Source organism: Saimiri boliviensis, chromosome 1 (genome assembly GCF_048565385.1).
Source record: "Saimiri boliviensis isolate mSaiBol1 chromosome 1, mSaiBol1.pri, whole genome shotgun sequence".
In the NCBI taxonomy this organism is placed as follows: domain Eukaryota; kingdom Metazoa; phylum Chordata; class Mammalia; order Primates; family Cebidae; genus Saimiri; species Saimiri boliviensis.
In genome coordinates this window covers 49,031,237-49,050,055 of record NC_133449.1, presented here as the reverse complement: position 1 = coordinate 49,050,055, position 18,819 = coordinate 49,031,237, and the positions used below count along the sequence as shown (strand labels likewise).

Below are 18,819 nucleotides of genomic sequence, written 5' to 3'. Positions count from 1 at the left end.
TCCATCCAATCTATCTACCCCTCCAACCTATTTTATCTATTCTGTTTAACTATCCTCTGTCTAATCTATCTTAGCTATCTATCCATATATCTTATCTATCTAATCTATTTAACCTCTTATCTATTTTTAACAGAAAACTTGCTTATAGTTATTTCACTACGGAAAGAAAATAAAAGGTATACTGAATGTTTTGGTTGATAATATAAATAAATCTAAATTTTTCTTTATTATCTACATGGATACATGGAATAGTCTGATTCTAGTATTACATTTTGCTAATCTAGAGAGAAACAAGCAACTGAGCCAGCATTAATAGGAACCCCAATTCTCTGAGTGGGTCTCAGGTAGAAATAAGTCAGTGAGATACAAGGCCCCCAGCTTCTGCTTAAGAGCTAATTATACTTACTTTAGAGAAATGAAAAAGTATTTCCTTGACATGTTTGAAAATACTAAGCTTTAAAATAAACTCGCATATATACGTAGAATAAAAGAAAAATACTTAACAAATTGAAAGTGTAACAGATCTAACACTAGATAATTGAAAGTATTATAATTTTTAAGAATTTAAATTACTATAAAACTACACAAATAACAGACTTTTAAAATTTATATCATCAAAAATAAAAATTAGAGAATTTGCCAAATCGAACAGATAAAACATGTTTTCACATATCTATCCTGTCAGAACTCATATATGCATACATAAATTTTTACATAGTATTAATCACAGCACATATAGTTGTAAGAAAGTACAAAACTGTATGACAGACATTTGCATTTTATATCATCGCCTTCAAAAACATTTTTATGCAGAAAATATTATTTAGCTTATCTCCACCCAATGTTTTACAATTTTATTCAAGCTTCCCATTTCAAAAAAAATCTGTTAATTTTGGTAACTGTGTAGGTAACACATAAAGTTCTTTACCAACAGATAACAAACGTTATTTAAAATGGATTCAAAAATCACTTTCATATGCTGAAAAGTTAACACAAGCTTTTATTGGAACAAAGCTTTCCAATCTTGAATACGCAGATAAATAACCTATGGAATCTTTTTGAAAAGCAGATTCCAGCCGGGCGCGGTGGCTCAAGCCTGTAATCCCAGCACTTTGGGAGGCCGAGGCGGGTGGATCACGAGGTCGAGAGATCGAGACCATCCTGGTCAACATGGTGAAACCCCGTCTCTACTAAAAATACAAAAAATCAGCTGGGCATGGTGGCTTGTGCCTGTAATCCCAGCTACTCAGGAGGCTGAGGCAGGAGAATTGCCTGAACCCAGGAGGCGGAGGTTGTGTGGTGAGCCGAGATCGAGCCATTGCACTCCAGCCTGGGTAACAAGAGCGAAACTCTGTCTCAAAAAAAAAAAAAAAAAAAAAAAAAAAGAAAAGCAGATTCCGATTCAGGAGCACCTGGGGTAGGCCCAAGACTCTGCATTTCTAATAAGTTCCCAAATGATGCTCAGGCTGCTGGCCTAGGAACAGTAGGTGAGAAGTGAGATCTACAACGAAGATATTTCAGTTACGGACAACCAGGATTGCTACTTAGCAACACTAATTTTTTTTTTTTTTTTTTTTTTTTTGAAACGGAGTTCGCTCTTGTTACCCAGGCTGGAGTGCAATGGCGCGATCTCGGCTCACCGCAACCTCCGCCTCCTGGGTTCAAGCAATTCTCCTGCCTCAGCCTCCTGACTAGCTGGGATTACAGGCAAGCGCCACCATGCCCAGCTACTTTTTTGTGTTTTTTAGTAGAGACGGGGTTTCACCATGTTGACCAGGATGGTCTCGATCTCTCAACCTCGTGATCCACCCGCCTCGGCCTCCCAAAGTGCTGGGATTACAGGCTTGAGCCACCGCGCCTGGCCTCAGCAACACTAATTTTTATAACAACAAAAACCTGAGTAAAAACTGTTCTTCTGAGAGTCGACGAATATGACATTCATACAGCTCTCTAAAGTAGTGAAGACTAAGACTGTACTAAACATATACTATACTTACAAAGTTATCAGAAGTGGCGGGCTTAACTGCTCCATTGGAAACTGATTTTGAGGCTCTTAATTTTATTCCTTCGGCTACAAGAGACATTATAAACATATATATAAAATCATAAAATAGTATTTTCCTTTAGAAATTTAACAACTTAATAAGAAAAAAATTACATTTTTTTTTAAAAAATGGAGGGTTAATAGTGGAAACTTTAGGCAGATGCAGAACTTACCATTTGGAAATGTAGAAAAGTTATATGAAAAAAGTTCACAGATTTTTGACAACTGTTTGTCAGAATCACCAGGTTTTCAAGTTTCTTGTTTGAATCCTAGTTTCAGAGGAGTTTAAACAAACTCCTCTAAAAGTAAACATGCACACATATTTCCTTTACTATAATTATTTTAAAGTTTATGGACTTAAAAATCTTCAGTTTCATGATATACTCAAGAACAAAACACATCTTTGGGTATGCTTTACATCCCTGATGTACAAATTTTGAAATGTGCGTAAGACATAAAGACGATGGGAAAGATCAAGACTTCTTTCATATTTGACCAAGGATCTGTATGTTCGCAGTTTCAGTAGAGCAAAGGCTAAGTGCCTGTGTCCTGGAAGTAGACTGCCTCACTGGAATCTTGGGGAAGGCAATTAACTTCCTGTGACTTAGTGTTTCTGACTATAAACTGGGTATAATAATAGCATCTACTTCATAGAGTTCTGGTAACCACTGAACAAGTTAGCACATATTAAATGCCTGACACACAATCTATGCCCAGTAAGTAGTCACTTTTGTTATTACACTAATTTGCAAATATTGCTTCTCCATAAACTAGGATAATTATAACATAAGCCGATGTAATAAATGAAGATGAAGTTCCTCAATCAAAAAATGTTTTCCGCCGGGCGCGGTGGCTCAAGCCTGTAATCCCAGCACTTTGGGAGGCCGAGGCGGGTGGATCACGAGGTCGAGAGATCAAGACCATCCTGATCAACATGGTGAAACCTCGTCTCTACTAAAAATACGGAAAATTAGCTGGGCATGGTGGCACGTGCCTGTAATCCCAGCTACTCAGGAGGCTGAGGCAGGAGAATTGCCTGAACCCAGGAGGCGGAGTTTGCGGTGAGCTGAGATCGCGCCATTGCACTCTAGCCTGGGTAACAAGAGCAAAACTCCATCTCAAAAAAAAAAAAAAAAAAAAAAAAAGTTTTCCTGGGATATTTGAAACCCCAACATTTATCTTAGATGGGGAATACAGTGATCTTTAAACACTGAAGTGTGTGTGTGTGTGTGTGTGTGTGTGTGCATGTGTATATATATGTGTGTGTGTATATACATATATACATATAAATATATAAAATATATACAAATTTTAGGTGTATAGTTGAAGAAACCTGACAAATATATACACTTGAGTAACTGCCATGCCAATTCATACAGTTAACATTTCCATTATCACAAAAGGTTCTTTAAGTTCCTTTCCAACCCATCCCCACCTCACCAAAAGCAACCACTGCTCTGATTTAGATAATCATTATAGTTTGTTTTGCCTGTTCAAGAACTTCATTTATAGAACCACAGTATAGAGAGTCTATGTACTTTTGGATTTGGCTACTTTCATGGGATATAAACAATTTTGAGATTTAGTCATGTTATAGAGTGTTGGTTACTTTTTATTACTGGAAAGAATTCCATTGTACAGATATACCACAACTTTATCTTTTCACCTGTTCGTAGATAATTGTGTTATTTCCAGTTCTGGACTATTAAGAATAAAGCTGCTATAAACATTATTGTCTTTCTGTAGACATCTGCTTCATTTTTCTGGGTAAAAACCTTAGAGTGGAACAGCTGGACTGTAAGGTAAGTATATGCTTAACATCATAAGAAGCTGTCACATTGCTTTCTAAAGAGGTCATGCTACTTTACATTCCTTTAAGTACTGTATGAGAGAGCCAGCTGTTCCACATCTTCTCCAATAGTTCATACTATCAGACTTTTTAATTTTAACCACTGTAGCAGATGTGTGGTAGCTCTTTGCATTATGGTCTTAATTTGCATTTCCCTGATGACCGATTATATCCAGCACCTTTCAGTGGGTTTATTGGCCATTCCTATGTTTTCCCTGAAGTGTCTACACAAGTCTTCTGTTCATTTTTTGCTACATGGGTTATCATTTATTGATTTACAGAAATTCTACTTATATTCTGGTAAGACCTTTGTCAGATATATATGTATTGAGAATATCCTGCTGCAGTTAGCCTTATTTTCTTAAATTGTTCTTGATGAGCATAGATTTTTAATTTTGATAAAGTCTCATTTTTAAATTTAATGGTTACTGCTTTTTGTGTCCTAGGAAATTAGTCCATCCAATATCATTAAAATATTTTCCTGTTTTCTTCTAGAAGAGTAACAGTTGAAGCTTTTCCATTTAGGTCTGTGATCGATCTTGAATTACTGATTGTGAGATGTGCAGCAAAAGTCTAGGTGATTTTTTTTTTTCTACACATTTATCCAGTTGTTCCAGTACAATTTACTAAAAAGATTATCCTTTCCTCATGTAAGCCTTGGTTACTTAGTCAAAAATCAACTGACTACACATGCGTGGGTTTATTCCTGGACTACCTTGGTGGATTTCTCTATCCTTATGCCAATACCACACTGTCTGGATTGCTGTAATCTGAAATCACTGTGTCTTAAAATCAGTATCCATTTATTTTATTTTATTGAGATATAATTAACATACCATACTGAAGTATAGTTAGTAGACTCTGAGATATTCACAGAGTTGTACAATCATCACGACTATCCAATTTTGGAAAATTTCATCACCCCACAAAGAAATCCCAAACGTATTAGCAGTCACTCCCTACTTTCCCCGTCCTCTAACCTCTGACAACCACGGATCTACTTTCTGCCTCTATAGACTTGCCTATTCTGGACCTTTCTTTCTTTCTCTCTCTTTTTTTTTTTTTTGAGATGTAGTCTTGCTCTTGTTGCCCAGGCTTGAGTGCGGTGGCATAATCTCGGCTCACTGCAACCTCCGCCTCCTGGGTTCATGTGATTTCCCTGCCTTAGCCTCCTGAGTAGCTGGGATTATAGGCATCCATCACCAAGCCCAGCTAATTTTTGTACTTTTAGTAGAGATGGGGTTTTGCCTTGTTGGCCAGGCTGGTCTCAAACTCCTGACCTCAGGTGATCTGCCCTCCTTGGCCTCCCAAAGTACTGGGATTACAGGCATCAACCACTGTGCCCAGCCTGGACTTTTCATATCAACAAAATTATACAGTATGTAGTCTTTTGTGATTGGCTTCTTTCACTTAACATAACGCTTTCTAGGTTCACTCATGTTGTAACTACAAGAATGTTAAGGAACTTCTAGGTCTTTTGCTTTTCCATATACATTTTAGAATCAACTTAACCATTATATATGTATTTTTAAATCAGCTAGAATTATAATTGGGAATGCACTGAATCTACTTATCAGATTGGGAAACTGACAGCTTAATATTGAGAGTTCCATTTCAGACACATGATCTATCTCTACATTTACTTATTCTAAAATTTATCTTCACATTGTTTTATAGTCTTCATTGCAGAGGTTTTACATATTTTTCATTAAACTTATTCTGAATATTTTATTTTTGAAGGTACGGTAAATAACATTTTAAACTTTACCTTCAACAGTTTCAGTTAATATGTACAAAAACAACTGATTTCTGTAAATTGGATCTGTACCCTATGACTGTCACAGTCATTTATTAGTTCTACTCTACTTTTTCTTTTCTGTAGACTCCTTGGGATTTTCCACATATAATCTTGTTGCCTGAGAATAAACACAGTTTTATTTCTTCCTTTCCACATGCTCCTTCTTTTACATTTGTTGGAGTTTTGTTTTGCCTCTCTGCATTGAACAGGACCTCCCATACAACGCAGAATCAAAGTGATGTGTAGATATCCTTACACTTGATTCCTAATCTTGAGAAGAAAGTGTTAACCACTAAATAGAATTTTACCTGTAGAGTATTTTCATACCATTTTAGAATTAGTTTGTTGAGGTTTTTGTTATTTGCATCCACTGAGATACTTACGTCATTTTTTTTCTTCATTCTTCTTTTATTTGTACTATTTTATTTTTATTTCTTTGTTGACACAGAGTCTTGCTCTGTCACCCAGGCTGGAGTACAGTGGCTTGGCTCACTGCAACCTCCCTCTGCCTCCTGGGTTCAAGCGATTTTCCTGTCTCAGCCTTCTGAGGAGCTGGGATTACAGGCACACACTGCCACACCCAGATAATTTTTGTATTTTTAGTAGAGACAGGGTTTTGCCATGTTGGCCAGGCTGGTCTTGAACTCCTGACCTCAGGTGATCTGCCTGCCTTGGGCTCCCAAAGTGTTGAAATTATAGGTATGAGCCACCACACCCAGCCTTATATGTACTATTTTAATATGATGAATTATATTGAGTAATTTTTGGAATGTTAAAACAGTCTTGCAACCCTGGGATAAAGTCCACTTGATCATGACTGTCTTTCTATACTTTGCTAGATTTTATTTCCTAATACCTTTTTTTTTCAAATTGCATTTTAGGTTTTGGGGTACATGTAGAAGAACATGCAAGATTGTTGCATAGGTACACACATGGCAGTGTGATTTGCTACCTTCCTCCCCATCACCTATATCTGGCATTTCTCCCCATACTATCTCTCCCCAACTCCCCACCCCTGTGTCCTTCCCCCATTTCCCCCCAACGAACCCCAGCGTGTAGTACTCCCCTCCCCGTGTCCATGTGTTCTCATTGTTCAACACCCGTCCATGAGTGAGAACATGTGGTGCTTGATCCTCTGCTCCTGTGTCAGTTTGCCAGTTTGCTGAGAATGATGGCCTCCAGGTTCATCCATGTCCCTACAAATGACACTAACTCATCGTTTTTTATGGCTGCATAATATTCCATGGTGTATATGTACCACATTTTCCCTATCTAGTCTATTATCGATGGGCATTTGGGTTGGTTCCAGGTCTTTGCTACTGTAAACAGTGCTGCAATGAACATTCGTGTGCACGTGTCCTTATAGTAGAACGATTTATAATCCTTTGGATATATATCCAGTAATGAGATTGCTGGGTCAAAAGGAATTTCTATTTCTAGGTCCTTAAGGAATCACCACAGTTTTCCACAATGGTTGAACTAATTTACACTCCCATCAACAGTGTAAAAGTGTTCCTATTTCTCCACATCCTCTCCAGCATCTGTTGTCTCCAGATTTTTTAATGATCACCATTTGAACTGGCGTGAGATGGTATCTCAATGTCGTTTTGATTTGCTTTTCTCTAATGACCAGTGATGAGCATTTTTTCATGTTTGTTGGCCTCCTGTATGTCTTCTTTCGTAAAGCTAGTATCTTTTTTTTTTTTTTTTTTGAGACAGAGTTTCGCTCTTGTTACCCAGGCTGGAGTGCAATGGCACAATCTCGGCTCACCACAACCTCCGCCTTCCGGGCTCAGGCAATTCTCCTGCCTCAGCCTCCTGAGTAGCTGGGATTACAGGCACGTGCCACCATGCCCAGCTAATTTTTTTGTATTTTTAGTAGAGACGGGGTTTCACCATGATGACCAGGATGGTCTCGATCTCTCGACCTCGTGATCCACCCGCCTCGGCCTCCCAAAGTGCTGGGACTACAGGCTTGAGCCACCGCGCCCAGCCGTAAAGCTAATATCTTTAAATAACTTTTATGTGTCCACTCATTAATGATATTGGTCTATAATTTTTTCTTGTACTGTCTGTTAGACTTTGGCATTTCAGTTATGCTGGCCTTAAAAATACTCCCGCCTGCTTTATATTCTAAAGATTTTGGTAAAATTAGAATATTTCTTCCTTAAGTATTTGGAAGAACTCACTAGTGAATCCATTTGAGCCTGTTACTTTACACGAAGATTTTAAATTAAAGAAAAAAATTTTAAATTTCTTTAATAGACCAAGAACTACTCAGACTTAGTGGCACAGGGTTAGAATTAAGATTGGGTTGTTACGTGTATTTTTCAAGAAATTTGTCTGTCTCATCCAGATTGCCCAATTTATTACCATAAAGTTGTTCACAATATTCCCTTATTTACCTTTTTTACTGTAGTAATGTCCTCTTTATCATTTCCAACATTATAAGTTTGTCTTACTGTACTACAATTGACCCTTGAACAACATGGGTTTGAATTGCCCGGGTCCACCTAGATGTGAGTTTTTTTCAATAAAAATTACACCATATATGTGTGCCTTTCCTGACTCTCCTTTCCTTCTACCTAATAACATTTTCTTTGCTCTACCTACTTTATTGTAGGAATACAGTACAAAATACATATAACATACAAAATATGTGATAACTATGTTAACAGTAAGGCTTCTGGTCAACAGTTGGCTACCAGTAGTTAAATTTTGGGAGAGTCAAAAGTTATAAGGAGATTTTCAACTACTCAGGAGATTGGCATACCTAACCCCACATTAATCAAGGGTCTAGTTTCTTTTTATTTCTGGTTTAGACTAGCTAGGGGTTAAACCATTTTTCACTAATCTTTTCAAAGTAATTACTTTTAGATTTGATGACTTTTTCTATTTATTTTCCTGTTTTCTATTTGATTGATGTATTAGAGAACCAAAATAAAAAGTGAAAAAGAATGTTACTAAAAGAAGCCAAATATGACAAAAAAAAGAAACAAAGATAAAATTACCCTCAACATCTGAGTTACTTATTGATGTTGCCTTAACAGATGCTTAGATTATAATAAAATCAATAAAATGACAAAATGCTATGTAGCAATTAATAGAAAGAATGAAAATACCATTAAAACCATAAGTAGAAATGCTTTAGGCATGACCAGAAATTACAGATGTACATACTTTAAAAAGAGCAAGAAGATGCAACTCAAAGAAACTCAACAATCATCAAGATGAACATTATTTAGCAGCTAAGCACAATATATACCAAACCACTCTTATGAAAAACAGTGTAACTATTTCAACATTTTATGAAATGAGGAACAAGCTCAAATGAGTAACAAAAGCTCAAACTACATTAATGTCTTGAAAATTTCATCACTGACTTTTCTTTTTGTTATTGTCTACCAAAATAGGGTTTCTGAAGAGAAAGTTTTAAAAATATTTTATAGGAAAAAAACAATGTATGTGACCTTGAGTAAAGGTACAGTATTTCTGTTACAATATGTACAGCAGTCATTTAAAAAGAAAACATATTACTCACTTAAATTTTCAGAAGTTACCATGAATTCCTCAATTTCATCATCGGAATCATCTATTAAAGGCATGAAGGCATATCTATAGCAAAAATGAGTAGTAGTTTTACTAGTATGTTTAAGCTTGTTCAATTTTCAGTTTATATCTAAAAGCCATCATATAAGAAATCTACATGTAAAACATTTCTTATACTTTAAAATAATGAAAACATAATTATTTTACTTTCAAATTAGCTAGAATTATCGTGAAGAAATTGTGAAACGAGAGCTCTCAAACCACTTGTAAAAGCGTAAGTGGATAAAATCGTTCTGCCAAGCAATTTAGCTAAGGGAAGGGAACTTTCTGCTCTTTCTTTCTCTATGTCAGGCTTACCTCTCTGCCTACCACTTGTCGGTTTACTCCCTAAAAAAACAAAAGTTGCTAATCTGATTGGTGAAAATAAGGCCCATTGATTGGGCCACATTTCCTAGGTGGTTAAGATCAAAATACTGCTGATAAAGTGTGAATCAAAACAACCTTTTTGTAGGGTCATATGGCAATAGCCGTCAAAGTAAAATTCATTTACCTTACATTATACTAACAAAAGTTTGCCAAGATGATGTCCAACAGTATTCTAAAAACGTGACTGATAATAGCAGAAATCTATTTTTTAAACAAAATAATAACCAGGGACTGCTTATATATATTAGGTTACATTTACATTCATGTTATGAAATGCCATATAGCCATTACAAGTAATGTGATAGTTCTATATAAGCTGATATGGGAAGATACTTTTGTTTTTTTGAGATGGGTCTGGCTCTGTTGTCTAAGCTGGAGTGTAGTAGCAGTGGCATGATCTCAGTTCACTGCAACCTTCACCTCCTAGGCTCAAGCCATCCTCTCATTTCAGCTCCCAAGTAGCTGGGAGTACAGGCACACATCACTGCACCCAGCTAATATTTGCATTTTTTTGTAGAGACGGGGTTTCGTCTTGCTTCCCAGGCTGGTCTCCAATTCCTGGGCTCAAGTGATTCACCCACTTGGCCACCCAAAGTGCTGGGATTATAGGCATGAGCCACTGCACCTGGCCAGAAAGATATATTTTAAACAGGAAGGTACAGAACAGCAGGTATATGTAAGTATGTATATATGTTAAATGTATAATTTTAAAAAGGACAGGAGAAACACACATACTGATACAGGTTGAGTAGCCTTTATGCAAAATGCTTGAGACCAGAAGAGTTTAGAGTTTTGGATGTTTTTAGATTTTGGAATATTTGCATTATATTTACCAGCTGAGCATCCCAAATCTGAAAATCTGAAATTAAAAATGTTCCAACGAGCACTTCTGTTGAGTGTCCTGTCAGTGCTCTAAAAGTTTTGGATTTTGGAGCACTCTGGATTTAGGATATTCAATCTATATATACTTTTTCATTTTCTCCTAAAGAATGGACAAGAACTTAAGTTTTTTCCTTGGGGCAGAGGGATAAAGCAAGGAAGGTAAGGCTTCCCACCACATGCAGTCTTAAGTGCAACTTTCTGAACTTGACACTGAAGTCTTTTGCCATTTTGGCTGCACCTCTCCTTTCCAACTTGATCTCTCTCCAGTATAAGCACGTGGTATTAACCAAACTGCATGTCTCACTGTCTCCAAAGTATCTCATGCCTTTCCCACCACCCCAGAAAATGGACGTTCTTTCCTAGTTCAGTCATTTCTTGTCCTATTCCTTTCCCCAAGGTGTAATATAAGTGCTGCCTTTTCAAAAAGTCTTCCTCATCCCTCTTCCATCTTACCCCAGACTAGTCTATACCCACTGTCTTGCACTTGTTTTGCTTATCTCCCTACTTGACTATATAGTCCTTCAAAGCAAGGACTACTCCCCTGGTTTCTATAAATGTGTTCTTGACACTATAGAAGGTGATCGACAAATGCTTGCCGACTTGAAGTTTCCTATGTTAGGTACCTCTGATTGTTTGCTGATGGTCTCCACAAAAACATGATTACAATAAGGATAAGTGAAAAAAGGAAGCTCCAAAACGCATCGTCAACCCAACGTTCCATCCAATCCTAAAATGAGGACAATTCAAACATGAAAAGTTAATTTTCTGATAACTATACAGGTTTCCCATTCAAATAGTGTACAATGATAAGTGCTAATGAAATCTTTCCAAGTATGCCTTCAAAACAAACAAGCACATATTTTTTCAAGAAACCTATAAGCCTTCAAAACAAGCAAGCATGTATTTTTTCAAGAAACCTACATTGTTCAAAATGTTTTTAAAGGGCTGTTTAATATTACAAATATTCCCTGCCATAAAAGTTTTGGGTTAATAGAAAGATCTCAAAAACAAAAAAATGCAAAACATATACTTAGGATTTCAAGTGGCAAATACTAAGGTAAGGGAAGGAGAAAAAAGAAATTTCAGAAGGTCCAGAATCTTCTTTCATTAAATTGTCTCTAAGGCAGCAAAAGCTCTGGATTTTCAGAGGGCTTTTTGTGATTATTTATACAGCACTAGAGACTAGCTCCAAATCTTAAGAGGACCTTTTATAGTCTAAGAAATGTATCTTCTTCCAACATGAGAGTCCGTGGAAAACATCTCTCGAATACCCATCCTGAACACATGAACCTAGAAACAAGGCAGTCTTAAGATTTCAAGTCCCGTCTACATACAAAACCACTCAATTTCATGGTGTGCAGGAAGAAGAGAATTTCCTGTTAGGGCATATAGGAAGATAATTTGTTTTCAAAATATATAAAAAGGACTTGAGAAAAAGCATAATAGGAAAAGGAGATTGAGGAGGAACTTTTTCAAACTCACTTGGAGGAGTTAAAATTTTTTGTAACTCTGCAAAAAATAGTTCAAAGTAGAAAGAAAATCTCCACTAATCACCTCTGTTTATAAGCATAAACTAAATTCTTCAAAATTCTACAAAATAGTACAAATAAAAATAACAACTGTTTAAATAGAAAGATTATACTTACTGATTGGCATTTTGCAATTCTAAATGTCTTGGTTGTCCACACCATAAATACTACAGAAGCTGCAACACACACAAAAAGTCACCTTTGAAGGAACATAACAATACTAAGATAATTTATTATAAGAAAAATTAAATAGCTTACCCAGCACGGCAAAGATCAGAGTATTTGTAAAGTGCCTATATAATGAAAATTTCACAGTGTTCTTTCTTAGCCTTAGAGTCTTCATAGTTTGTGCCAAACTTATAAAAATGTGAAAAAAGTTAAGGAAAAACATTTCAAGTAATAATAAGTGGTTAAAAAAAAAAAACAACGAAAAGAATCTTCTACTATGTTTCCCAAGTCAGTACTACTAAATACAGTTCCTAAAATTTGAAGCTAATAAAAACACAGAAAATGTTACCTCAGCCAATCATGATACTTTACCACAGATTTTCTTTTACAATTTACCATTGTCTGAACTAAGAAAACAAATTCCAAGGAAAAAACACAGAAGAGCCATGATGTGTTCTACCAATGCCACGCTCCCTTAACATGGGATAGAGCAGTGCATTCACTAAAACCCCTCCGAATGAGACACTCTTTTTTTTTTTGAGACAGAGTCTTGCTCTGTTGTCCAGGCTGTTATAGATTCCATTTTGACATGCCATTTGGCTTGTGCTTTTCTGGCTCTATTTCTTATTTTGTTCTTTCTAGTCTATTTTCATTTTATTCTTTGAATAACCATAATTAAGAAGTTAGGTCATCTACCAATTCCATTTTATAAATTAAAAATCTGAAATACGTCAGAGAAAACAAATCTGGATTTAGTTAAGGACTTTATTTGAAAGACGACTGTAATGGGGGAGGATTATTACAATAGGAAGACTACTATGACTATAAGATCTGCAAGAGTCTCAAAGGTGAGGCAGAAAAGAGTTTTTCTTTTATAGAGAGCAGCAAACAAGGCAAGAAGGCAGCAGGTATAGGGAGTGAGTGGTGGGACCAGACACACCGATCAGGGAATGTCTTTTCTTGAGATGTGCAGATTCTTGGGAGGGCCCCTAAGGAGGGCCGTGTGTTGGCTCAGGCTGACGGTGAGTCAACGTTTATGGCCTGGAGGAAGGAGAATACTTACAGTTTGGTTCAGTCAGTGTTTTGTTCAGATCGATTAGTGGTATAAATCGCAGGGTCTGTGCCTGGCCTTGTCACAGGGAGACAAGGGGGCCTCCAGGCATCTTATCTAAGTCCAATGAGGAAGGGGGTTCTCTGCAGTAAGTCTTTTCTCGGAACACAAATAGGGGAGAGGGTTTGGATGGGGATGTCTTAATCTTGGCTGTTTTCCAGGAGCACAGGGATCAGGTAAAGTTCAACATTGCCAAGGATAAAGAAGCAAAAAGAGACTTTTCCATCGACTCCTCGGCAGTGAAGCAGAATTCAAGCCAGCTCTCTCTGCTCTTAAATGAGAATTCCTTTCTCTGGAGCAGACCAACAAGCTTTGTTTATGAACCAAACACTAAAAATAACAGAGTTGAGCAATACAATGGAAGTGGCAAGTTTTAAAAGTTATAAATATGCCATTAATCAAATGTTTTAGTACTAAAGCTACTTTTGTACAAAACTACTTTTTAATCTTTCTAAATGACCAACGAGTTACAAAAGGGGATCAATTTCTAAAGTAACACAATCCAACTTATTCAGGTTACTATCAGAACTTTAAAAATGCAAATATACTTTATTCCTTAAATATATCAAAACATGTACTTTTTAAAATTCTTGACTAAAACCAATTTTCTGTAAAACCAATTTTCCATAAAAACCAATTTTCTATTTTGTTCTATAAAAAAATCTGGTCTGGCTTAATAATTTTTAAAAAATGTTTTTAAGCTAAGAAATAAAAAGATCAAAAGCAAATTCTAAACTGCTTAAGCTTTCACTTACCAAGACATTGTTAAATTTAGGTAAAGTTTAAATCATTCCTGTCATAGAAGGAAAGTAGTCATGAAAGCAAATAGGCCTCCTGATGCTGAAGTGAGAAGCGCTGCTGTGGTAGGAAAAGGATATCCACCAGCACAAGCCAGAGTCAAGGAGAGAGAGCGGGAGGCTGGCCAGAAGAACAAGATCAGAATCACTTGCCTGCAGCAAAACAGCAACCAAAAAAAAAAAAAAAAAAAAGAAAGAAAGAAAGAAAGAAAAAGAAACAAGCAGGAAAAAAGGGAAGGAGGGGCCACATGAGAAAGGCTAAGGCTACGGCTTTTGAATTTTTCAGCTTACTTTTTTCCTAAGACTTTATTAGATTCTTAGAGGGTTGGCTATATTAAGTTCATCAAAATCAAAGGAAGCAAGGTCATTTTCCAAAGCACTCAATTGTATATGTATTTAGTTCTACTTCTTTTTCTTGTCATTTATAATCATTCAGGAAATCTGCTATCTTTCTGTATAGAGGAAGCAGACATTTCATTTTAGTGATGAAAATTACCAAACAGTAATCTAAAAGCAAACTTTATAAATTCAGGTTTACGTAGAAATAGATACTAGACTTCCTTTGTCTCACCATGAAACATTAAACAAGATCTTTTATGTTATAGATTTCTTTGACTATTTCCTGAAACATTTTTATTATAAATATTCATAATTAAGCAAACTAAGTCTTTCATCTGTTTTCCTTATCTTCTTATCCCAATCTGGTTAATCAGGTACTGGGATGTATGAAAGTCAATGCTGCCCATAAAGGTGATAATTACCCTCACTCAAATCCAGATGGATTAGAACCTTTAGAGATGCTTTTCTTTGGAATTTTCTGCCAGGCTGCATTACTGAGTGTTTTCCCCAATGAACTATCTTGTGGATGGTTAAGAACAAGAAATCTTTGAAATACATATCTATAAATTACCAGGAGAAATGATAGTTCAACTTTTAAAAAATGCAGTTTGCAGCTTAAATTAACTGAATAAAAGATCATACTCCCTAACTTGTTAAAGTTCCAAGCATGAACAATTTTAGAAACAAGACAATTCTATATTGAACAGATATCATCAGCTCATTTTATAAACACACAATGACAGAAAGTAAGACACTAAGATCTAAAGATAAAATGAGGTCAACAGGCAGGTTCATCTCCACTGTAATTCTGCCTGTCCCAATGCAAAGGTATGTTTATACTTCCTGCCCATTCTCAAGTCAGGTGAGCCCCCCAACAAGCGGTCCTGCGGGACTACAGCCTTTGTGGTGAGTAATCTTATCACTGGAACACTGCTCACATGCAGAACTGAGAAACAGACTTCACATTTTTAGCAAATGAATGTCTTTAATTTTTTTTAAATATAGACCAGAGGAAGAGATCTACATCACTTTCTGAGAAAATCAGATTTATTTAACTAAAATTTTATTCAACGAACTGGGATTCTAAACTCGTAGCTCTGAACAAAGTAGAATATGCTTTTTTAAACAAGTTCAGTCAGAAACAACTCTTTAAATCAGTTATTATTCCCTAAGTAGGCTCCTCAGACTAAGATGTCCACAGATATAATTTGGGAAGTCTTTAACTGCCCTGTCATACGCATAGCTCCTTGTGTGTGTCTGCATTCTGTGAAGAGAGGTTCCACAGCTGTTAGCAGATTTTCTAAGGCATCTCTGAATCTAGTACCCAAACAAGGTTAAGAATCACTGCTATGACGAGTAAGGACAATGAATTAGAAATTTTTGGTTTATAGCACTCTTCATAAGCTTTTTAAGTTGGAAGGATACTGAGAATTCACAAATAGAGAATTTAAAGAATAGGTAGAGCAGGCTTAGAAAACAACCCACAAGGGGTTCAGAAAAGCCTATGAAGAGTGCTACATTTGCTAGCTCACCTGAAAAATGGGAGACCTTTCTTCTAAGGGAGAGACATAGTGATGAAATCCAAGCCCTCTGGCCCTTCCTACGAGACACATAGATGAAAAAACAGAAAAAAAATACAAGGAAAACAACAACAACAAAATGTCAAAAGCTGAAGGAAGTAAGTATCAAAAACAGTGGAAACAAAGAACTTGGCAAAAATAAAACCTATCTAATAGGAACGCATTTCAAAGAGGACATAAACATAATAGAAACAGATGCAAATAATGTTCTGGGATATGCATAACCCTGCATTCTACTCTGGCCAGTCACATTTTCTCTAGAATTCCTCCCATTTCCACAAGTGCCCCCATGGAGAAAAAAGCAATAGGGATTTCCCAGACTCAACTTGAGTCATTGAATTAGAGAAGACCCTCAAGGATTGAGTCCCCACTGCTTCTAAAACTTTTCCTGTAATATGGCTGCAGCCCCTAAACCTTCTCTGAATCTGCTCTCTTCCTGCCCATCCTGGCCTCTGGAAGGACAAAGCCAGGCGTGCCTTGCAAGGCCATCTCTACAGCTCTGGCCACTGTTGACCACCCCTCTACTCCCTTCTCCCCTTTGACAGTTTCCTGGTCCCCCTACCTCCCTTCATCCTGATGCTTCTTCCACACACACTTCCTTCCCCACAAGGCACCATCCTGGCTCCTATCCTCCCTGATCTCCACGTTCTCTTTGGATCATTCTGCAGCTGCAACCTTCTCTCTCATAAGATGACCTCCAATCCTCATCACCAGTTCTGACTCCTCTCACAAACCCAGCCTGAGATTTCCATTTCTCTTCTTCATATAAATGCCTTGGGCAGCTCAAACCCAGCTCAAACCTCATCCATTACAGCTCTTCCTCCAAGTTCACTGCCTTGAAACTGGCAACACAGCCCCCAGTCATCCAAATGAGATGTGCAAGACCTCTTCAGAGCCTTCTCTCCCTTCTCTGGCCACCCATTGCTAGCAAGTCTATCACATGGGCTCTTCTTCCAATATCCCCTACCCTATTTCTGACCCTTACCATCTTTTCTTTGGATCACTGCAAAGGCAAAGGAATACTGACTCACCTTCCTACCTCTAGACTCTCCTTTCCCACGTCATCTTCTTCTGTCACGAGAGTTCTCTCTGACACAGGTTTCATTACGTTACTCACCTGTGCAGCTTCAATTCCTCTCCAGTCCCTGCCTCTGGAAGGCACTCAGTTCTTGAGCGTGCCCTGCCACCCTTCCCTGAACTGCCTGCCAAGGCTCTCCCATGCAGGTCCACCCACAGGCAGGCTTTCCTGGACATTCTGCCACTGTCTCCCTGTGTTTTCCTGCTTCAACTATTTGCTCCCCTCAATTCTTCTTAGAATACCTCCTTCCCTAATGCCCTTCTTATTAATAGTAAACCCCTACTTGTCTTTCCAGTCTCAATTTAAATGTTGCCATCTCTGTGAAGTCTTTCCGGATTTTTATGCCAGCATTAACTTCTCTCTTCCCCTGCTGGCACAGCACTCTCTAAGATGGAAACTACTACTGCTATATTGCTGCTAGTTATGCATCTGTCTCCCCTACAAGCTTGTGAATTCCTTCAATTTGGGGACAACATCTTTTCACCCATGCCTCGTCAGTATGGGGCACATACTGAGCATGAGCACGAACTGTCTGCTAAACTACAGAGAAAAAATAAATATTTTCCTTGTTGGGGGTATTGCTACTTTTTCATCTTCAACTAAACTCTTGTATTGAGGTAACAAAAATGTGTACTTGTATTTCTTTCTATCATTCTATTTGTTATTACAAATTACATGTAATCTGATTTTAATGAGACAACGAACTATTTTGAAGGACACAGTAAAGGATATGAACCACACAAAAATGGAGTCAATAACTGCTAAAATAATGTCACCAACAACAACAGCTAAATGGTTAGAACCCTGAAAGATAAAAATAGGGGGAGAAACCTGAATGTAACAGTTTCATTACACTATGGCAATTATCATTTGACGAAGAAAAATAATTTAGCTTATCTCATTACTTTACAAAGCCACATAAAAGATTTAATTTCCTAAGAGAATTGTGCCTAAGTACAGGGAAATGACCTGTTTTTTGGTAGCAACAAGTGCCAATTGTCATCAATTTATCTGATGATAGCAACATAAAATTGTATTATGTAATGGCAAATAAAAAGCATCATGTCCCCAACCTCACTAACACCAGCCACTTCGATCTCTCTCCTCCATACCAAACCAATACCCAGGACTATTAATGAAATGAACTCCTGATCTTTCCTGACCATGTTGTGAAGGAACACAAAAAAAGGTGAAGGGGAGATCCATGTTAGATATTTACTATGACTAGTCATATGTAAACGTCACTAAGATGTTGGCTATGTAAAATTTTTTCTTTTTGGAGACGGAGTTTTGCTCTCCAGTCTTGTTGCCTAGGCTGGAATGCAATGGTGCAATCTCAGCTCACTGCAACCTCTGCCTCCCAGGTTCAAGATATTCTCCTGCCTCAGCCTCCCAAGTAGCTGGGATTACAGGCGTGTGCCAACAAGCTATATAAAATTTCAAAGGAACACAATATACATACTGTATTTACATGTGGGATACTTATCTTTTCTATTTCTTTCTGGCAAATATTTATTTGTTGTAAGAATGCAGAGTTCTTCACGATTATGCAAAGGTGAAAATGAATATACTCAAAGACTAAAAGAGCACTGAACACAGAATGCAGATGTACCAAAGACAAAAGGGAGAAGAATGAGGCTTTTTAGTATTATTGGACAAATATTTATGA

At 37.1% G+C, this 18,819-nt stretch overlaps 1 protein-coding gene across 2 annotated transcripts in view; it reads right to left on the bottom strand.

Moving 5' to 3' along the window:
- The window catches only part of TMEM87B (transmembrane protein 87B), a 72,038-nt gene that overhangs the window by 16,488 nt on the left and 36,731 nt on the right, over nucleotides 1-18,819 (bottom strand). The window contains exons 11-16 of one of the 2 annotated variants that reach the window (XM_074397039.1): nucleotides 17,884-17,954; nucleotides 12,336-12,445; nucleotides 12,195-12,253; nucleotides 11,172-11,275; nucleotides 9,233-9,306; nucleotides 1,998-2,071 (exon numbers count right to left, since the gene is read on the bottom strand). In XM_074397039.1, coding sequence (XP_074253140.1) covers nucleotides 1,998-2,071; nucleotides 9,233-9,306; nucleotides 11,172-11,275; nucleotides 12,195-12,253; nucleotides 12,336-12,445; nucleotides 17,884-17,954 — 492 coding nt within the window. Of the gene's footprint in view, nucleotides 1-1,997; nucleotides 2,072-9,232; nucleotides 9,307-11,171; nucleotides 11,276-12,194; nucleotides 12,254-12,335; nucleotides 12,446-14,234; nucleotides 14,307-17,883; nucleotides 17,955-18,819 lie in introns of both variants that reach the window. The other variant, XM_039463445.2, reaches the window with a different exon arrangement.